Source organism: Acomys russatus, chromosome 16 (genome assembly GCF_903995435.1).
Source record: "Acomys russatus chromosome 16, mAcoRus1.1, whole genome shotgun sequence".
Lineage (NCBI taxonomy): Eukaryota > Metazoa > Chordata > Mammalia > Rodentia > Muridae > Acomys > Acomys russatus.
Genome location: NC_067152.1, coordinates 29,077,577 through 29,097,951, shown reverse-complemented (window position 1 = coordinate 29,097,951; position 20,375 = coordinate 29,077,577). Strand labels below are relative to the sequence as shown.

The 20,375-nt window shown below is 58.1% G+C and overlaps 1 protein-coding gene across 1 annotated transcript; it reads right to left on the bottom strand.

Annotated features, from left to right (window-relative positions):
* Window positions 1-3,715: 3,715 nt before the first annotated feature.
* On the bottom strand, window positions 3,716-20,172 carry Adam11 (ADAM metallopeptidase domain 11). The gene is made up of 26 exons (XM_051158805.1): window positions 20,051-20,172; window positions 19,395-19,579; window positions 11,970-12,046; window positions 11,738-11,804; window positions 10,481-10,566; window positions 10,320-10,395; window positions 9,847-9,913; window positions 9,712-9,779; window positions 9,285-9,359; window positions 9,127-9,198; window positions 8,740-8,906; window positions 8,317-8,401; window positions 8,121-8,211; window positions 7,945-7,996; window positions 7,447-7,546; window positions 7,299-7,370; window positions 7,106-7,198; window positions 6,714-6,794; window positions 5,955-6,005; window positions 5,810-5,873; window positions 5,479-5,578; window positions 5,219-5,338; window positions 4,957-5,125; window positions 4,739-4,853; window positions 4,563-4,653; window positions 3,716-4,036 (listed from the first exon to the last, which is right to left on the bottom strand). Exons 1-26 carry the CDS (start codon window positions 20,112-20,114, stop codon window positions 3,988-3,990), a joined length of 2,337 nt encoding a protein of 778 aa, XP_051014762.1. The 5' UTR covers window positions 20,115-20,172; the 3' UTR covers window positions 3,716-3,987.
* Window positions 20,173-20,375: the final 203 nt, after the last annotated feature.

Genomic DNA, 20,375 nt, shown 5'->3' with positions numbered 1-20,375 from the left:
GTAGAGAAGGCTACCTGACCCCAGCCTAGCTACCTGCAACAGGTGAGAGAGGACAGTGGGGACACCGCTAGCCAGAGACGAGGTAACTGGGAAGCACAGGTGAATGCCACGCCCGTGCCTCACCCAGAAGTCCTGAATGGGGAGTACTGGATGGGAAGAGAAGGAGATGGAGATGCCGTGTGGGAGGTGGTCCAAACAAAGGACTTCTTAGTTTCAGTTCTTAGAGGAAGGGGTCTCCCCACGTAGCCCTGGCCGACCTGGAACTGTGTAGACCAGGTGGTGACCCTGCTACTCTTCCACAGTGCCCTCTGCCACGCTCCTGACTACCTTTGGGGCCCTGTGTTGGGGCCACCAGACAGAAGCTGAGAACTGAGAAGGGGTTAAGCAGGGAGATGGATGACCTGAGCCAGGCGCCACCGCCACCACAGAGAAAAGTTAAAAATAGGATGATGCAGCCCAGAGGAAGGAAGAGGGGCAAGCCTGGAGACAGACGGCTTTGAGGGTGCCTCTGCCTCCTCTGTGCAGTGACTGGGAAGGTGTTGTGGGCCCCAGGAGATACTTTCTTACATGTCCTCTATCCTGGGGGGTCTGGGATGGCAGAGTGCAGAGGACAGGTCGATTGGAGTCTAGGTTGGATGTGGCCCTATTTCTACTTAGAAACCTAGGTAGCTACAATCCTGGACCAGTTGCCGGTTCCTGCAACCCCATACCTGGTTCATTTCTCCTGTCCTCCCCCCCCCCCCCCGCCCCGCTCCACTCCCTCTAGTCTCTCCTCTCAGTGGATTCCTTCTGGTGGTGGTTCTCCACGCCCTGTCCCCCAAACTGCTTCCAGAGTAGGAATAAAGCAGTAGGCTTGTGAAGGCGAGCCATGCTGGACTGCGTGGGAGGGCTGAGCAGCTCCATCAGCCTTGGTCCAGCTCTCAGGCTGGCCAGCAGGGACCAGAGGGGGCCAGAGGCACATCTGTAAACTTATCACTCAACCCTGGAAGGTAGGCGATGAAGAAATGTTTTGACAGTGGGGGCGAGGGGGAGCTTGAGGGTTTTCCTAGTAGCCCATAACCATCCAGGTTCGTACTTGGCCTTTTGGCCAGTGATGGTCCCATTTCGGGTCCAGTGTCACCCAGCCAGTCTCAGTGGGACAACGGTTTAGCCTCCTGTCGCCCCCACCCCACCCCTGTTGGAAACCAGAGGGTGGGCACAGTGTCACTGTTGCAACAGTGAGAAAGGGAGAATCTAGCCTCCACCCACCGCCTGTTTCCTCACCGACTGAGGGAAACCACACCCCTTCCTTCTGCTCCCTCACTGTCCTAGGTGCTCTTGTCATATTCTCTGCAGCCAAGCTGTCACACCCCAGAGTCTGGGCAGGGAGGACTGACCGACTCAAACAGGAGAGACATAGGTTGTTGCGAGCTCCGTGGAAGCCCAGATTGTGATCTTTAATCTTTAATGTGGGCCCCTGGCCCTGCCTTCCCACCCCAGCCCAGATGACATATTTACAGGATGCATAGGGACCCAGGTCCAGGTCAGGTGAATGCAGTCCCCCCTCCCTCCCCCCTTTCCTTCCTGGGTACTGCCAGGTTGGGCGTTGCTGGGGTGGGGGCAGGGGGGGTGCAGGAAGTTGGGGACTAGAGTGGACTGGTCACAGGAAGTCTTATGTTCATGTTTTCACCAAGGACACGTGGACACATATAGCCATGCCCTGGTACGCAGAGGCCTTCACAGTGGTGCAGAGGTGTGGGTTCACATGTCTGTGCCCAGGTGCACTGTCACCTGTGTGCGCATGTGCCACCTGATGGAGGTCTCAGTGCAACATCCAGCCTTTCCCCTGTCCTCAGCTGGTGGGGCTGGTGGCCTCAGTCTGTCCTGTTGTCATGAGGACAGTGCCAGCTGGGGCTCAGTGCTGAGAACCCCACTGTAGCTGACACCATCTGGCCATCCCAAAAGCTACCAATAGGTCCTAGGCTCCAGGGTACCGCTGGGGTAAATCAACGAAGCCCCCATGAGCCTTCCTCACAGAGGCCTCAGAAATAGGAGGAACACAAAAAGGGGAACTCTGTGTGTCCAGAGCCACTACTTAGCCTGAGTGGGGTGTCCCCAGGAAGGGGGTTCCTTTTATTTGTGGCTTTCATCCATAAGGGCGCATGCTCCATCTTGTCCCGCCAGCTGGCTTTTAGGGCAAGGAGCCAGAGCTCATCTGTCTCACATAGGGTCCTGAAGGCAGGCCGCGCCGGACTGCCTGGGAGTGCTGAGCAGGCTCTGCTAGCCTTGGTCCAGCTCTCAAGCTGCCCAGCAGGGACCAGAGGAGGGCAGACTCAGGAACATCTGTAAACTTGCTACTCAGCCCTGGATGGGGCTTGGGGGGGGGCAGAGGAGCGTGGGCGGGGGGGGGGGAAGATGAATAAAGAATAAAGGTTTTGACGGGGTGTGGGTGGGGTGAGGGGAGCTTGAGGGTTTTCCTAGTAGCCCATAATCATCCATGAGGTCTGTCCTCTCCTGATCTCCTCATACACGTCACAGGTGCTGACCTTGGGGCGCAGGGCTACCCCTGCCTCTCCCTACCTAGAGCCCTCCCTGGGAAGACAGACTGCTTGGGAACAGCCAGGCACCTGAACCTCCCGAGACAGCCTGGGCAATTACCCTTCTTGAAAGGGGGAAAGGTGCCATTTTTTATCTTAGGGACTATATTTTCTATACCCCAAATGCATGCATCCTGGCAGGAATAGGACGGTCGGTTTTGAATTGAAGACAGTTCTGGACAGAGGGTCACCAAGGCACCCCTGAGCTAGGCAGTGGGCACGGGACAGGCAGCTTTGGTCTAAGCTGGGTGGAGGTGGGGCAAACAAGGCTGCTACCCACAACCCCCCCAGCTGGGTTCCCTGCCAGGATTCCAGTGAGGGACCCCTAGGGAGGGACCTGGGAGGTCTCAAGGCCTCAGATGCCCTCCCCAGACCCTCCTGTGTCAAACATCCCTACAACTGCCCCCTGGCCCCAGCAACCCAAAGGTTACATTCACCTGTTAAGATTGAGTTAAAAAAGAAAGAAAGAAAGAGAAAAAAGTATAGAGCCCCTTCCTGTGAGGTCCCAGAGAGCTACCACCCTGGTTCCAGCTGCCTGGTTTTGAAGAGGGGCCACCCAGCTGTGTCCACTGGTGGCTACCTGCCCCCACCAGGCACCACTCCAGGCCCCAACTTGAGCTGTGGCAGTCTGGGAGGATGGGAGCTATATTCACAGGGGGGAGGGGGCCCCCAGAATGTGTGCAAGGCCAAAGCTGCATGAGGTGGGAGGGGGAGGCTGGGCAGGAAGTGCCCTCCTCCAGGCCCCCTCTACCCAGGTGGTCTAAAAGACAAGGCCATAGTCCCAACCCCCAACCCCTGGGCAGCCAGGAGTTGAAGGGTTTGAACCTGGAAGACATTGGCATGGTGCCTCCTTCTGTGGCAGGGTGGGGGCAGCCTCGAGGTTCAGGGCCGAGATGGTGGGTAGGTGCCAGGCTCGGAGGGAGCAAGGTGGCACTTAGGCCCCTCCGGACCTGGAACGGAGAGAGGGCATCAGGAGAAGACATGAGACTGGACCCTGAGAGTGAACCCCCCTTGCCCAGCTGCTGCCCGCCACCTCCCCCAGAGATCCTGGAGGCATCAAGTCACAGGCTGGCCAGGAGGGGGGTCTAGGCAGAGGTCAAACAGCGGTGGCATGGTAGACAAAACAGATGGGACAGGACGCAGGACGCAGAGGGAGGCCACAGTTCCCGCGCCCACCCGGCCATGGGACCTGGCTGTAGAAAGGACAGCTGAAGGTGGACCAGGGCCCAACAGGCGGGTGGGCAGGAGGAAGGGCCAGAGCAGGTTGCAGACTCCCAGGCTGCCTGCAGGGTTGCTTGCAGGGGGGCGGGGTGGGGGTGGGAATCAGATCGGTCCCAGCTCCAGGTCAACAGAATGCAAGAGGACGGATGAAATGGAGACAAGAACAGCGGGAGGAATGACGTGGCCGGCATCACACTGCCCCCTGCTGGGTCGGGTCATACCTTCCACGACGGATGTTTCTTCAGGAGCCAAGGAGAGGACAGGCAGAGACAGAGAGAGACAGGAAGGAAAAGGAGATGTGTGAACCTTCTGGAAGAAATGGCCTTCCATCCCAGGAAGACCTTCTGCCTCATAGATGGACCATGGAGATCTACCCCAGATTGGTGGAGGGTTCAAGTCCTAGTGCTGCCACTAAATCGCCCTGTGACCTTGGGCCTCAGTGGGGTCTAGACCAGACCATAACTGCAGTATCCCTAAGTTCTTGGACTGAATGTGGACAGGGACTTGGGGAAACCCCAGACAGGTCCCTGGCAGTGCTGCTGGGCTGCACTGAGCCCAACTGAGCAGCTACTGTAAAACCTACTGTTCAAATCTGAGCAGGCTCTTTCTTAAAATGTTCAAACACAACCCTGTGGGCCAGCTTGAGCGAGCAATGTGTGAGTCCTGGGTGAGCTAACCTGTCAGGAAGGCCATTAGGCTCCAACAGTCTCGGGGTGGCGGAACCCCCAAGCACCTGGAGGGGGATCTAGGGAGCATGTGTCTTACTTAAATCCCCAGCCCGTGCCGCCCAGAACGATGGCTGCAACCAGGACAGCCCCGGCGATGGAGCCAATGATGATGTTGGTACCGCTGGGACCTGGGGAGGAGAGGAGGGCTTGGTTGGCAGGGACAGGCATGGAAAAATGGGCAATACAGACTGCGCTGGCCAGCTTCGGCCTCACCTTTGTATCTCTCAGTCTCCCCGGTGGGAGGGGACGTGGGCAGTGGGTTGTGAATACTACAGTCTTTGCCCGTCCAGTCTGGCTGACAGATGCACTTCCCTTCGTTGCTGCAAACCTACAGGTGAGGTGGGGGGGGGGGTGGGCAGCATAGGTCAGCGAGGCCATGTCCCTAAGCGAGCCTCCTCCTCGGCATGCTACCCTGGCCTCTAGACACCCACCCCGTGGTGAGAGCAGATCCGGTGCTCTCCGCTGCCTGGGCAGGTGCTGAAGTTGAAGGCAGAGGCTGGTAGGCAGCGGTGGTCTAGGCACAGCATGTTGGGCCCGCAGGCCGTGCCGTCCTCCACGTAGCTCAGGTCTGAGCCATCAGCTAGCTGCACGTGGCCTCCCCTGGAGAGGTGGCAGAGCCAGTCTCAATCCCTGTCCTCTAGTTCCCAGCTCAGTTGTCACTTCATCTTCCCCAGCCACGGTCCCAGACAACACCTGCAGTCCAATTCCTTGCCCTGGTGGTAAAAGGTGACACTGCTGATGTCTCCCCCGAGGTCCCCTAGCCGAGGAGCTCCAGAGATGTTGACGCACAGGAGGAAGCCACAGAGCACATCCCTGTTGGGGTACATGGGGACAATGAGCCCAAATTTCACCTCAGACCCAAGTACTGACCCTGTGTTATTTCCCCTCTGCCTACAGGCTCTTCCCAACCCTAGAACTGGGATGCCCAACAGATGGATGCCTTGGCCACTCACTGCTTATTGCACTGGACCCAGCCGGATCCTTTGCGCCCACAGTTCCCACGCTCTGTCCCCTCCACATTCAGCTTTTCATAGCAGAACCGATCAGCAGCCACTAGAGAGAGAGAGAGGAGAGAGGGGGTGGGGGAAGCATCACCCCCAGACCTCGGAGCCCCCTCCAAGATCTCAGACCTGCACGTCCAAATCCTTGGGCTTCATGCCCAAAGTCCCTAGAAGCCACACAGGTCGGTACAGGGCATGTTCAACCACAAGCTGCCCCAACCTAGCCCTCAATTTTGGGTTCCCTGCCCCCCAGTACCTGTTCCTGATACCCAGTTGGACTCACCATGGCCCCACAGGGCTTGGCACTGCCGGTCCCGGGTTTTACAGCGGCCTCCATAGCAACGGCCCTATGGCGCCCCCCAGGGGAGATAAGGCGTGAAGACACTGGGGGCATCAGAGTGGAGACCCCTCCTCCCCAGCCCTCATACCTGCTCGTGATCACAGTAGTAACCATCCAGCTTGTGAAGGTTAGGGGGACACTGTGGAGAGAGGGGCTGGCTAAGCAGGGTAGCCCAGGCCTGAGCTGAGGTAGCAAGGGGAAGAATGCAGGGTGCTGAAAGCTCCCCAGAGGGGCCTCATTTGTCATGTGTTTTTTCCACACGAAGGACAGGGGCCTGTTTGGCTCTGTGGATTTGTGTTTTTTTTTTTTTTTTTTGGTTGTTGTTTGTTTGTTTGTTTTTTGTTTTTCGAGACAGGGTTTCTCTGTGTAGCCTTGGCTGTCCTGGACTCGCTTTGTAGACCAGGCTGGCCTCGAACTCACAGCGATCCGCCAGCCTCTGCCTACCAAGTGGTGGGATTAAAGAGGTGCGCCACCAGGCCAGGCTCTGTGGATCTGACTGGTAAGTTTCCTACGCGTTTCCAGGCTTCCTCAGTTTCTTACATCCTTTGCCTTGGAGGCCCCAGATCTAGTTAGTCGAGGTTACTATCCACTTGATCCCTAGCATACACTTAGCCGGTGACACTAGTGCCAGGCGGTGGGATCGCCAGTCTGACTACAAATGCTTGCTAAGTGACTGAAGGAACAGAGCTAGGGGTTCTCGAAGGACCCCTTTCTTGGAGGAAAAAAAAGCTGAGGCTGGTTAGCGGCGGCGTGGCAGCAGCCGAGAGTAGTCAGCTTTTCAGAGCCAAACGTATAGGGGATGGGGCTATCTTGCTCGAGCATCGGCAGGGCAGCCGGTTTGACAGACCTGGCTTGAGTCGCCGGTGCAAGTCTCAGCGATGTCGCATTCATTCACCGCTTCTCGGCAGGAGACACCTCGTGGCTCGTACTAGGAAAAGCATGCAAGTGTTTCTGGGAAGGATAAATATCTCGCCGCTGCCCGTCTAGGGTTACTGCCATGGAACTTGGATCCCAAGGTCTGTGTCTCATTTCCTGTCCTTCTCCGCCCTCAACATCTAACGGTGACCCAACCCTACCCCATCCCCCAGTGGCGCTTCCTTCGGGGCAGGCCCCGCCCACACACATACTCATTCCCGCCCCTTGTGGAGGGCATCCTGTCTTTTCTTTGCTCCTGGCTCGACTCCGCCCCGACACCCCTCCCCCTGGCCCCCGCCCCCACGCTCGCTTGGTCCTCCTCACCTTGCAGCGGCGACAACAGAGCCCATCGCTGCACATGGCGTCGTGAGTCAGGGTGCATTTCTTGCAGCAGTTGCCACCAGCCCGGCTACACTCCTGAGAGTCGCGGGGGAGAAGCGGAGAGGCGGGCGGGCCCTTATCCTCGATCCTACCCACTCAGTAATCTCCCTTCCTGGAGCCCACCTGGACCACTCACCTGCACCGAGCCGCAGTCGCACTCCTCCCCCGCCTCCACGAAGCCATTCCCGCACTCCGGAGGGTCCAGGAGCTGGAGGACGAGGGGATGTTAGGCGCCTGGCGGGGACCCTGCCCACCCCCCGCTTCCCGGTTCTCCGGGCTGATACCTTGAGGGGCTTGTTGAACAGGCAGCTCCCGCCTCCCTCCTGCAAAAACTGGTTGTATTCGTCGATGCTGCAGCGCGAGAACTTGCGGGGCAAATAGAACCTGGGCAGGCGGGACGGGGGGGGGGGGGGGATTGTGCTGCTGGGGGCAGCACTCCTCCCTCCCTCCGGGGACTTGGTTGTCACTACAAGGAGGCCGAGGAACTGCCCCGAGATTGCACGACAGTCAGTTCCCACGTGCCCATGTAGGAAAGGGTGGAGGACATCGCTTGGGTTCGCTCCACTGAACCTCGGGACAAAGAGCCCAGTGTTGGAACGCTCCAGAGGGACGGCGCCTCGTACGAGGCCCGGGCGCCCCCCAGTGGCCAGAGAGCGCGCCACAGTCTGGCCAGTTTGGGTATCTTAGCCTCCCGGAGCTGTTTGCGATTAACCTGTATTCTAGACTGCGAATGCTCCCTGAAGGACTCTTCTTACCCGCCAAACTCTTCCCCAAGAACTCACCCAGTGTCCTCCATGATGCAACCCAGCCAGATATCCGGACACTTGCAGTCCCCTAAGAGGCGATTTAGGAACACATGAAATAGGTTGGAGAAGCACCCCCCCACACACACACACTGACCCCCCCCCTCTTGAATTCTTGAGGTGCTGGGAGGGCTAGGGGTTTCAGGGTTTGGTACCTGCTGAGCTCCGGTGTTTATTCCACATCATGCCCAGGTTCTGCCCTAGCGTCTGGGCCAGGGTCACAGCCATGGCACCCATGTTGCCATACTAGGGGCGGGGAAGATAGAGCACAGGTGTCTGCATCTTCCCAATAGCCACTGTGTCTCATCAAGCCTTGCTCTCAGCCTCCCAGCCATGACCCTCTGGGCTCACCTCGTTCACACCTCCACCCCGAGACAGTGAGCAGATGCCCCCGACGTAGGCTGCCCCACTGCTGGTGCTCTGGAAGGTTCTACCCCTAGAAGGTAGAGAGTTGTCGGGGTGACTTTACAGAAGGAACCGTGGATTCCGGCGCCTCCCCTGGTTGGGTTCATTCACGGATAGGCCAAACCAGAGGTTTTCTCCATCACCAGGGTACTGCGTCACTGAGGAAGGGGTGATGGGCAGTCTGACAAGGAAAGGCAAAGAGCCCACGCAGCCCCAGGTGCAGAGGTGCAGAGGATACCCAGCTGGTACATGAGGTGGGAAGCAGGTGGCAGGTGCGAGGTGGGCCCCACCTGCAGACGCCCAACTCCCAAAAGAGCACCTGGCACAGGCAGAAGGAACTAGCTGGCAGGTGCTGTGTGGGGGACTCACGAGAAGAGGTGGGTGGCATCACTGGGCTCAGGCAGACCCTCCCGCCGGTAGACCATAAGCCGGGCCAGGGTCTCCAATAGGTCATCCTGCACCTGGATCTTGTCCCCATCGGCCCATGTTTCCATGGCAACCAGTACAATTCTTGTGTTGAGCTGTTCCTTGTATATCTGGGCCCAGAGAGAAGATAGGTGTGTGTGTGTGTGTGTGTGTGTGTGTGTGTGTGTGTGTGTGTGTGTGTGTGCGCGCGCGTGTGCATGCACTGTGCTGGAGGGAGGGTGCAATCTATATTTCCAAGAAGGGGTCAGTGACTGGTACTTGACCCCTGAATACCTGGATGTGCGGGTTGGGGAAACTGAAGGGGGAGACAGGAGTAGGGGTGCTGCCTACCACATCTGCCAGGTTCACAACAGACTTTGCAAAGTTGCTGGTGAGGACCACCGACTGCCGCATCTGCTCGAACTGCCGAGAGAAGTGGGGAGGGGGGAAGAAGGTGAGGCTCCCCTGGGCCTCTCCTCCCAGGGTCCCCCCTCAATGCAGGAGCTTACCAGCTGGTGGTCGTTGATCACAATCAACTCTACATACTTGGTCTCACTGTGCACTGTGGGGTGGCCCCTGCGGACCTGGAGGGTGGGTGGGCACTTGGAATCAGTCCCCTCCATGTCTGGGCTCATGGGCAAACCATGGGCAGACTTGTAGGGAAGGGGGCATTCAGGCCCCTAGTCAGGGATGGTGCTAGCCCCCTCCCACTGGAAATGAGAGCAGAGGACATACAGTGTCCAAGGGCCCCCAAAATGGGGACCTGTGTAGACACCAGTGCCAGGAGGGAGTTGAAGGGGCCCTTCTTGGAAGGAGTTCCCCGCCCCCCCAACCTCCAGATCTCATTATTCTGAGCTCTCTTTTGCCAGGTGGGGATGACCTGATCTGGACCACAGTCTAAGGTCTCTGTAGCCCGAGGTTGTGCGGGCCCCGTACCTGCCTTTTCCTTCTCAGCCTGGGCCAGTTGGGAAGAGCAGACTGGGCAGGGACAGTAAACAGGCAGCCTGTGGGGAGCAGTAGGTAAAGAGGGGTCCAGCTGTCCAGCCCCAATTCCCCCTTCCCCTCTCTTACCTGGTTCCCTGCACCCAAGAGGGGCTGGGAGGAGAGGGGTCCGGTAAATGAGGTGAGGAAGGGGTCCCTGCAATGAGGGGAATTAGTTCTTGGGGAGCCAACCAGATCTTCTCTGGGCCCAGATTGAGGACAGCTGCAGACCTTCCCCCTGGGGTGACCCAGAACTGGCCAGAGCTCCCATGTCAGATCTGATCTCCCAGATGCTCAGATTCCAGGGTCAAGACCTGGGCGGGGGGGGGGGGGCGCCCTGAGAGACAGGGGCAAAGGACACTGGAGCCCAGTGAGAGGTCACTTGGGGGACAGAGGGGACATTGGAGATGGGGGCACAGAAGGCAGGAACCAGAGCTGGGGTCATCCAGGGCAGTGAGGCTGAGGTTACTGCAGAGGAGGAGGTGCCACAGTTGTTGGGGGGGGGGCAGTCACAGCATGGCCATCAGAAGGAGGGCAGGAAGGCCTGTGCTGGCCATGCTTACCTGTGGGGGTCCCCAAGGTCCAGCCATCTCCTTGGGTTCTACAGTGTAAGTCACGTTCCCATCAGAGAAGACCCCACTGTGGAGAAAGGCACAGTTCCCCATCACCCTGGGGGGCGGGCAGAGGTTCCCCCTGCTGCCTAGTGCACCCCCCCCATACTCACTGCAGGCCCTGGCAGGTGGAGAGTGCAGCAAAGGAGTGTGGGTTACCCCGGAGTTTCCCGTGGTAGTAGCAGTGGTCTCCAGCCCCCTGTGGAGCAGCAGAGCTGTGAGTTGGACTCCCTGCCCCAGCATGAAGGCGAGGAGGAGTGGGGGGGGCATAGATGTGCAGGGATTGCAGTCTCGGGGTACAGCAGAGGTTCTAAGCTGATGAGGCTTCTGTCACCGTGAGCAAGCTCCTAACACTTCCTGGACCAGCTTTATCTACCCCAGAAAAAAGAAGGACATTGGGCCATAGCGGCGGTGCCTCCTGACTATTTGTTGGGGCTGGTTAAGGGAATCTCAGACTCCTTTGAGGCCAACAGCTGGCTTTCGCATAGTTCCTGCCGTACCCCAGGCCCTGTTCTGAGCATGCCACACACAGCGTCTTACTTAACCGGAATCTGCCGTAGATGAAGGTCCCCCCCAACCCCCACCCCGACCCTTGTGAGCAAGCTCACAGACACATGTGGTCTTCAGCTGAGCAACTGTGACAGCGTGGGTCCTCCTGACCTGCTCATAGGTCAGAGGCAACCAGCAGCACCCGCCTCTCCCGACTCTGCTTCCTGTAGAATTACTTGTGCTCCAGTTACAGAGCAGGCTTGGGGGGGGGGTGTTGGGGGGGAGAACGAGCTATTTATAGACACTCATTCATCTTTGTTCAGGCTCCAGGGCCTCCAGGGCTGGGACCCTAGTGTGGCAGGCATCTGGGACTCGCAAGGCAAGAGGAGGCATTTTGGTCTGGAGGTGCTGCTTAGGGGTGGATCCCTCGTCTAGGATGTATGAGGCCCAGAGTCTGGTCCCCAAACAAGGGAGGGGTTGTCATCCCTTCCAAAGCATCCAGAAGATTCTGGGGATACAGCTCACAGGACATAATGAGGACCCTATTATAGCTCCGCGCAAGGGGGCAAGTCAGACCTCAAGTCTGAATGAGGGCTGCCCTTCCTAACTACTGGTCTGCAGAGCCTCTAATGGGGGGGCGGTGTGTGTGTCAGGGGATGGGAGCTCTCCAGTCACCAGGCCATGCTGAATGTGTCCTTGGCATGCCTCCACCATCCACCTCCCTGTTCTCAGTGTTTCTCTGTGCTGGTCTTCTGGGGGCCAGAGGCTCACACACGCCAGGCCAGCTCTCTACCACGGAGTCCCACCTACTGCCCCGCCCTCTCATCTGTAACCACTGAGCAACACTTGTATCAAACTGGATCCCTTCCACAGGCACTCACAGTGCTGTGCTGAGTTGTCCCCTCCCTGCTGAAGTGGCGTTCCACATATTGCGACGACAGGAGGTGACTGAAACAGCAAAGTAGCGGGAGAAAGGAGGGTCCCTTTAGTGAGGCCAGATGCCACTTAGGTCCCACCCCAGCTAAGGATCCAAGTCCCCTAGGACCACCCCCCCCCCCAGCCAGCCAAGCCCCACTGCCCACCTCCCATCCTCTGGCTCTAGGCCACACTTACTGGTTTAGCTGCAGGTCCAAGGTGAAGTCTGAATCGAAGGCTGGGATAACAAAACTCACCTGGGCCAGGTGCACAGGCTGGCATGGGGAAGGGCAGAGAGGTGTCAGGCTGAGGAGGGGGGGTGGGGAACCCCAGAGGAGCCTTGGGGAGGGGGGCAGCGAAGCTCCACCCGCTAAGGAGACCCCTCTCTGAGGTCCTTGTCCTCTGACACCCCTTTCCTTGGGAACAGCTGGTTAACCTTGGCCATAGCCCACTCTCCACCCAGGTCCTGGGCACCCGCTTTGTGTCCTGGCTGCCTTCTGGGTCGGTCTTCTTGAGAATCAGGGACACAGGGGGTCAGCTAAGCCTGATGTCTCATGCCAGGTTCTCGGGGCTATTGGCAGGACCACCCCAGCTTCAGAGGGACAAAAAGAAACCATACCATAGAAAGATAGAAGGGTCCCCGCTCACAGATGGACAGGGCAAGGGAAGCAGGCCCCTTGCTACCCCCAACCTCAATCTACACAGGAGTACTTGGGCTTCCAAACAGATGAGCAGGTGGGAATTGACCACTGGTCCCTAATGCTTGGCAAGGGTAGGTGCCACCTTGACAGGAGGGTAGGGTTCCCACACCCCAAGTCTATCGTCTTCTGGCTGCCCAAAGCAGCTCACTTTTAATATTTCAATCCAACGCTTAATTTTTAAACACGGAAGTTTTCCTGATAAATTTTTCAAAGGGGCATATGCAGTGGGGCTGGGAGGCTCCGGGTTGCCATGGCAACGGACTAGGCCTGAGCAAGATGGCTGCCCTCTCTGCCTGGCTGCCCAAGCTGCCTGGCAGGTGGAGTGGGGGAAGAGAGACATCAGAAGCTGGAGGGAAACCTTCTTCATGCCCCCCCCAGAGGAGAGCAGTAGAGCTTGGGGGGTCCTGTCCCATCTATTTAGGAGGACGACCTCCAGATGCCAGGCAAGGGCCTCACTCGCCACCCCTGCTCTGCCATTCGAGTTTGGAGAGAATTACGCTCTGGCAGGAAGATCTGGCAGGAAGGTAGCCCTGACCCTGAGGTCACCAGGTCAGGCCTCACACACAGCCCATGCCTAGTTGGGCCCTCTACCATCTAAGCATAACTAATTCTTCCTGAGCGCTGCTTAGGGCTCATCCGTTGGTCTGAACTCTTTTAGGAGCACTGCCACATTTGATTTTTCTCCAACCACTTCTTGGGACAGTTGCTCCTGTCCCTCCTGACAGATGTAACCAAAGCACAGAGAGGGTTAACTAGTGTGCACAAGGCCACACAGGTCAGAGGTCAAGCAAGGCCTTGTGTGGTGATGCGAGTGACAATCCCAGAACTTGGAGGATGAGACAGGAAGATCCTGAATTTGGGGCTAGCCTTGGCTCCATGGTTGCATACCGCCTTGGCTGCATATTGAGACCTTGTCCCCCAAACAGGAGAAGGGGAGAGAGGGAGAAAGGGAGGGGGGAGGGAGGGAGGGGGCCGCTGATACTCAACCCATGGAATATACTTCCAAGCCCTTTCCTCCAGAAAGGTGGAAAGGTGACAAGACTGGAAGTTGGCCCAGGGCCATGAGCAACACTGGGAATGCAGGCTGCAAGGTGGAATCAAAGACCAGGGCCTGTGAAGACAGACCTATGAGCCCCAAGGACATGGCTCACCCTATCCTAGGCCATCTGAGGTTCCAAGCTCCACCCTAAGCCCCCAGAGCTCAAAATAGGAAGCCAAGGGAAACCAGTCGCTGCTGCTCCCCCCCCCCCCACTGCTCCTCTGCTCCAACTGCTCTCCCTCCCCAACCCCCCAGTCCTCAACCTGGCCAAGTCTGCTGCTCTCCACCCCCCCTGGGCCTGGCCTGGCTCTGGTCCTCTCTCCTCCAGCTCTGCCTGGGCATCTCTGCTCTTCCCACCTCAGGACTGCTCCTGTTTATCTGTCTGTCCCTGTCCTGGCCACCCAGAGATGTAGCTTCCTGGGTCTGTTCCTTTGATCCTGTTCTAAGTTGTGTAACCTTGGGGATGACCCAGAAGCCTCCCTGAGCCCCCCGCTCTTCGCCCCCAGCTTTTCCTTCTGACGAAGGTAAGGTGAGGGCGCTTCAATACTGGAAGGCTGGCTTCTACAAAGGCCAGGCTGATCCCATTCTGGGGAAAGCAGTGACGCCAAACGTGCTTGTCTTTCTCCAACTCTCTGAAGCCAGTAAGGCTCAGGTGGGACCTACGTAGCACCCGTCTCCAATAGACCTGGAGCTCAGCCCAGAGAAGACCAGGCAGGCCTGAGAGGCCGGGGAGGGGACGTGGGACTCTGTACAAGGTGGTGGGAGATAGTTGAAAATTCAGGCACTAAGGCATCGGTGGCCTGACCCAGCTTTGTCCACTCTCAGAGAGGAGAGCCAGATCAAGCAAGCCCAGCTGTAGTCCATGTACCAGGCTGCTGGCTCCAGGACCTGCAAGTCCTAGGCAAGCGTTTGGCCAGGGCTCCACTGAAGTCAATAGCTCTCTTTGCCAGGCCTGGTCACTGTCCCTGCACCAGTCCCAGCCCTATCTCCTCCCGTTACCCTCAGTCCCTAGGGCCCTCTAAGACCTGAGGTCACAGCAATGGGTCACCTCAGCCTCTCTTCCCAGCTGAGCACTGCTCAGGACGGCTGGACATGACCCCATGGCCTGCGCTTGCCTCTGACTTCTCAGCCACCTCGGCTCTTCTGTGCTCTGTTCATTTGATCTCAACCTGCCCGGGGCTGGCAGGTCCTCAGGGAGCAACACCAGGTGGTGACAGGCCCAGGGTCATGCTGGGCAAGTGCCAGGCCAGGTCTCCCTCCTGGGCTGGAGGTTGCATCTGGATGTCAGCTGTGGTGCCTGGCAGGTGACCGCCCCTCCACCTGACTCTTTCCTGTGGCAGGCCCTCCCTGCCTCCCAGGCACCTGCGTCTGGCTGCCCCATGCCTTACTTTCTCACTCTCTCTATGCCCTGTGTTGGGCCCAGCTAGACTATAGGGCACAGAGAAAGACAGCTGCCTCCCTCAGACCTAGAGTCTCAGAGGTGGGAGGGGTGCAGAAGATCACCAGAATTCTAGGGTGCCCCAGAAAACCTGAGCTAAAGAGCCCTGCTCCCCACAACCTCCAGGCACTGCCTCTCAAGTACTCTGAACCCCACCTCCTCTAGCCCTCATCTGCAGGGCCAATACCTGCCAGACCCCAAAGCTCAGCCCACTGACTGCTCTCAACCTCTAAGTGTCCAGTTTTCACCCCCCTCAATACAAACATATACACACATACATCCACATGCATATGGATACACATAAAAACATGCACAATCACACACCATATACAGACATATGCATACACATACAAGCACGAATACAGACACATAATCACACACCGTGTACAAATGTATGCATACATACACTCACACACATATGCATACACACACAAACAGGCACAGACACTCATAATCCCTAATTCACCTTTTAAGGACCTTTAATCCTCTGTAGCAAGAGCTACTGTCACCTTTCTCCCCATCCGAATGCTCAACACTCATCCAGGGTGGGTGGGCGGTATAAGACCCGAGAACCCATTCACCCCCATCTACTACCAAAACGGGGTGTCATTAGCGTGATGTGAAGCTCAACTCAGCACAGCTGAACGGGGCTTTGAGGGCAAAACACTTCCTTGTTGGTTTACCTCCTGTGAGGGGACATGAATGGCGGCTTTGTGCTTCCGGCTCTGGCTGGCGTGATTTACCTATGAGGGTCGTACCCTACTCTCTGTACTTGGAGACACTCTTGGGGCTTGGTGACAGCAAATGAGGAAGACGCCAAAGAGCCAGGGGCCTTGCCCTGGAGCCCCCTCATCTAGTAGCACCCGATCCCCCTTCAGCAGCCACCAGCAAGGTGAAAAGGCTCTATTCACCACCAGGGCAGTGGGCCACAGACATGGAGAGCAGGTGCACGCATTTCTGATGATTGGATTTGACCTAAAACTTTGAGGACAGAGTCACCTCCTTACAGGGTCATCAGTCCCTCTGGGGACAGACCCTGGACAGCTGGGCTCCTTGAGGCAGCCAGGAGGGTGCTTGGGTAAGGCCAGGCCCACAGGCAAGAGTCCCCGTGGGAGGACTGCAGATGTCACTGTGCGGTGGGGCTGGACAGGTAACCCCTAAATGCCCTGTCCTTGGCTTCCAGCCACTCACTCTCTTCAGAGAGCCACTCCTCCCCAAGCCCCAGACGGAGCTGTGTTGCTGCTCTGCCATAGTAGCAAATCACAGCACGGCCTTGTCTCTGGGGGCCCAGGTCCCTGACCTTGCTGTCCCCTGTGTCCGTCTCAAGTGGGTTGGAGATTCACTCACTTGCCCCAACTCCACTGCAGCATACACCCCACAGCAGTTATTGCTCTGGTAGTTCTTGAGTGAGCCCCGCCTCCCTGTACCCCCAAGGGACAGCCTGGCTCAGGTGACTCCTGTCTGCAGGCCTTCGACCCTTGAGAGTCCTGACCTTGCTCGCTTGCCCACAGCCTAACTTCCCTTTGGTTCCCCGCAAAGAATCTGGGTTCCCTAGGGCCAGGTAAGATCCACCCAACACTGGAGAGATGGCTCAGAGGTTAAGAGCACTGGCTACTCTTCTAGGGGCCCTGAGTTCAATTCCTAGCAACCACATGGTGGTTCACAACCATCTATAATGTGATCTGATGCCCTGCAGGTGTACATGCAGGCAGAGCACTGTAAATAAATCTTTAAAAAAAAAAATCCACCCAACAGTTTCATGGGCCCATGGACTCAGTCAGCTGGCTTACTCTTTGCCTAGACACGCGTCTGCAGTGACCGCCAACCTAACTCTACACCACGATCCTCGTGTCTTCTTCTCTTTTCCCTCAGCTGCAGGCTCCCTGAGAGAATGACTTTCTGGGTTCTTGGGAGTTCTCTCACTTTTCCAGGCCACAGGCCCAACCAATCTTCTTCCAAATAAGAGAAATGAGGTATTGAGAGCCATGGTCAAGAGGGCTGCATCTGAGAAATGAGAACAGGAACTCTGGCTTGTGGAGTTCCGACGAATACTATAAGCAACCCAGACACTCAACAGCTAAAGAGGTCTGCCCCAGCAAGGGGTTATGGCGACATTGCTGTCTAATTCCTGGCTCCAGCCATGGCAGGTCCCCTGTGGCCAGCACAGGGCCTCTAGCCTGCATCGCCAGGGGCCCAGCCTGCAGGGCAAGCAACCTCCTGGCAGAGGATCTGGGCAGAGGCAGAGCCACTTCCTGTTGAGTCCTGGCTCCACCTACACTCTCCCCGTCAGTCCTGAACTTGTGACCATGGAAATCAGGTGTGTGCGCTGGGGGACAGGAGGTACCCCAGGGTCCCCCCAATCAGTTAGGGGACTTCTTAGACATGCTTGTGCCTCCCCTGTTCTTCCATCCTGCTGGCTTGGGGAGAACTGGAGATGTTGCCCCCTCAGACCCAACTTTGGTAATCTCTCAGGGCAAAATAGTTCGGTGGAAAGTGTCCTGGGCTTGGGGATCGCCGCTGCTATTACCGGTTTAAGGTCTATCGACTTTGGGCAAGCGGTTTAGGCCCACTGAGTCTGAGCTGGTCCCTCTGCAGAGAGGGGCAGACGGAAGTATCCGCCTATGGCCTTGTGGAAAATTAAGTGATATACTATGCACACAGCACTCAGAGCCTGGCCCAAAGTAGCCCGTGGCCTTGGCAGCCCTCCCCTTTACCACCTGAACAGGTGCCTCCCTACTTTTGGAAACTGAGGGCTGGAGACACAGGGTGCCAAGTGATTCTCCTGGGAAGGGTGCATGAGGTCCTGAAGGGGTCTCAGATCCAGAGAAACCTCCACCTGAGACAACCACTGGCCCAGATCCACTCCCACACCTTGGCCACATCTTACGTGTCGGATTCAGTTACTTGCGTATACCTGGCTTCATATGCATGCCAACCCACTCGGCCGGAAGGACAACATCCAAAGAGCCCAGCCCAGCCCCACTGTGCTTCTCCATCTCTCCCCACAGCCCAGCTGCTCTGTCCTAAGGAAGAACTACCGGAAGACAACCACATAGCCTACCCAGCTAGGGCCCCCTCTTTTCATGTTTCTCAACTATTTCTTGACCCCGCAGTTTATACATCCGTAAGCCCAAGCCAGAATCCCAGTGGTCAGTTGGGGTCAGATCCACTGTGGACTGCTCAGTTTGTAGAAAGCTACACTAGAGACCAAACAGCAACCAGGATACTACACACACACACACACACACACACACACACACACACACACACACACACACCCTGGGCCTGGGACACCCCCAAGGCTCATTCAGCTGCTTCCCTGGATGCCTGAGTGGGCACTGAAGTTGGCCTCTACCCTCATCCCCTACCCCTGAAGCAGCTGCCAACTCAGGACCATTAGCCCCCTCCCCTGGCCTCCTCGACACAGCTCTGAGTGATGGTCCATTCATTATGCATGTTCCTTCCTGCTCCACTCCATCTCTCATCTATTCCCTGGCCTGCACCACCCCACTTCTCCCCCCCTCTTCTCCCCCTTAAGGGCTTTTAACCAAGTACATTAGGCAGGGCCAGACGCCAGTCTCCTCCGTTCCCCTCCTCCCTCTGCCCAGCCCAATTTGCCTCCCACCACTCCCAGCTGCCCAAACTTCTCAGACTTGGGTTTGTCTCTCCTTTGAATCTCTCTACACCTCCCAGTTCTGCCAGGCTTCCTCCACTGTACAGCCCTCTGCCGCCCCTGTTGGCCTGGCTAACTTTCAGCTTCGAGCTCCTGGAGATCGAAGGCATGCTGAATGAATATTCCATCTGAGTGATTATTATTCACATGATATTAATTAATTATTAATTGCACTTAATCTCCTTCATTCCTAACCTTCCTCTGGGAGGCAGGGGCCCAGCAGCTTTGAAAGGGGACAGGGCACAGGTAGAGCTGGCATTGGTGCACGAATTCTGGGCCTCAGATGGTTTCCCAAGGAAGCCCCCCCCCCCACACACCTTCAGCTAGGACAAGAATAAACCTCTGTATGCACAGAGGGACACTGAGGCACGAGTAAGCATCACACTGTTCCAAGAAAGTCCACTGAGGGTGGTTTTGGTGCGACTTCAGAGCGTGCACCCTGACTGGATGCTTAGCTGTATGCTGCTGCTGCCCTGCCGCCAAGACCTGGTTTAGACAGAACCACTGTTTCTGGTAGGCAGTGGGGGGCTGGTTGAAGGTTGACCCCAGGCAAACTGAAGAGTTGAGCATGCCTGTGTCCACTGATGTGCAGGGCGTTTCCACAGTGACGAGAGGCCCGGAGCTGGAGAGTCCCAGTGTCCCCAGTGTTGGGTTCCGGGCCCCACCTGATGGCAACCTCAGCAGGGGGCACCGTACCCTAGCTACTTGGTGGACTGCTGTGGGCTGCGAGACCTCCTCCAGCCCCCTGGCCTCACCACCCAGCCCCACTCACCGTCCCCCTGGGCGGATCCTGGCGAACCCTGGTGTCCAGCTGCTGCCTTCGGACCTCTCCCCCGGAGCTCTCCCTTACCAGCCGGCTGGGCTCCGTGACCTCAGGGCCCTCTGGGTTCTCTGGGCTCCTCACCTGGGCTGAGCTCCTCCAGTACAGAGCTCCACTAGGACCCAGGGCCCCAAGACCTGAGGAGACAAGGCCATAGCTGCAGGCAGATGCCCTCCATGGGGCAGGAGACTTAGGATGGGGGCGGGGGCACGCCCCGGCCCCCACTCGGTCGTGGCCCTTGGAGCCCAGTGGGCATACGGGTGGGAGGATCTGGCTGTCTTGCTGAAGAAAGAGCCCCACAGGGAGGGGGCCCCGAGAGCTTCATTCTGCCCAACAGTCACGACTGCCCCCCCTCCCCCAAGCCCGCAGAGACCTGCAGAGTCCGCCGGCCAGCTGCAGGGGATGGCCGCTGTAGGGCCGATCGGATCCGGACAGGTGGGTGGAAGCACCTGCCCTTCTCTCCCGCTCCCCTACCCTCCCGCGGTCGGGACCGGCTGTCTCCCGGAGCATTGCAGAAAAATGTGGCTGCAGCTGAAACCGCCGCAAAAGCCCGGGGCAGACTGGCCAGGGGCGCGGGGACAGGAGCCAAGGCGGTCGGGGTCACTCACCGGGCGGGGGGAGCAGCGGCAGCAGCAGCAGAGCCGCGATCGCCCAGCGCCGCAGCCGCCTCATGGTTCGCTCATAATCCTCCGGGTCCGGGGGCTGCGGCTGCGAGCGGCGCGGGGAGGGAGGGAGGGAAGGAGAGAGGGAGGAGGGCGGGGGCGGGCGACGCCGGCGGCGAGCGGGGCGGGCGTGCGGGCCCGGCGGGGGTCGCGGGTAGGTGGCGCGGGGCTCAGCGCGCTCCGGCGGCGGCCATCCCGGCGGGGCGGCGGGGCCGGGTTAAGAGGCAAGCGGCAAGCACGTGAGCATTGGGCCCGCCCCCCGCCCCCTAGT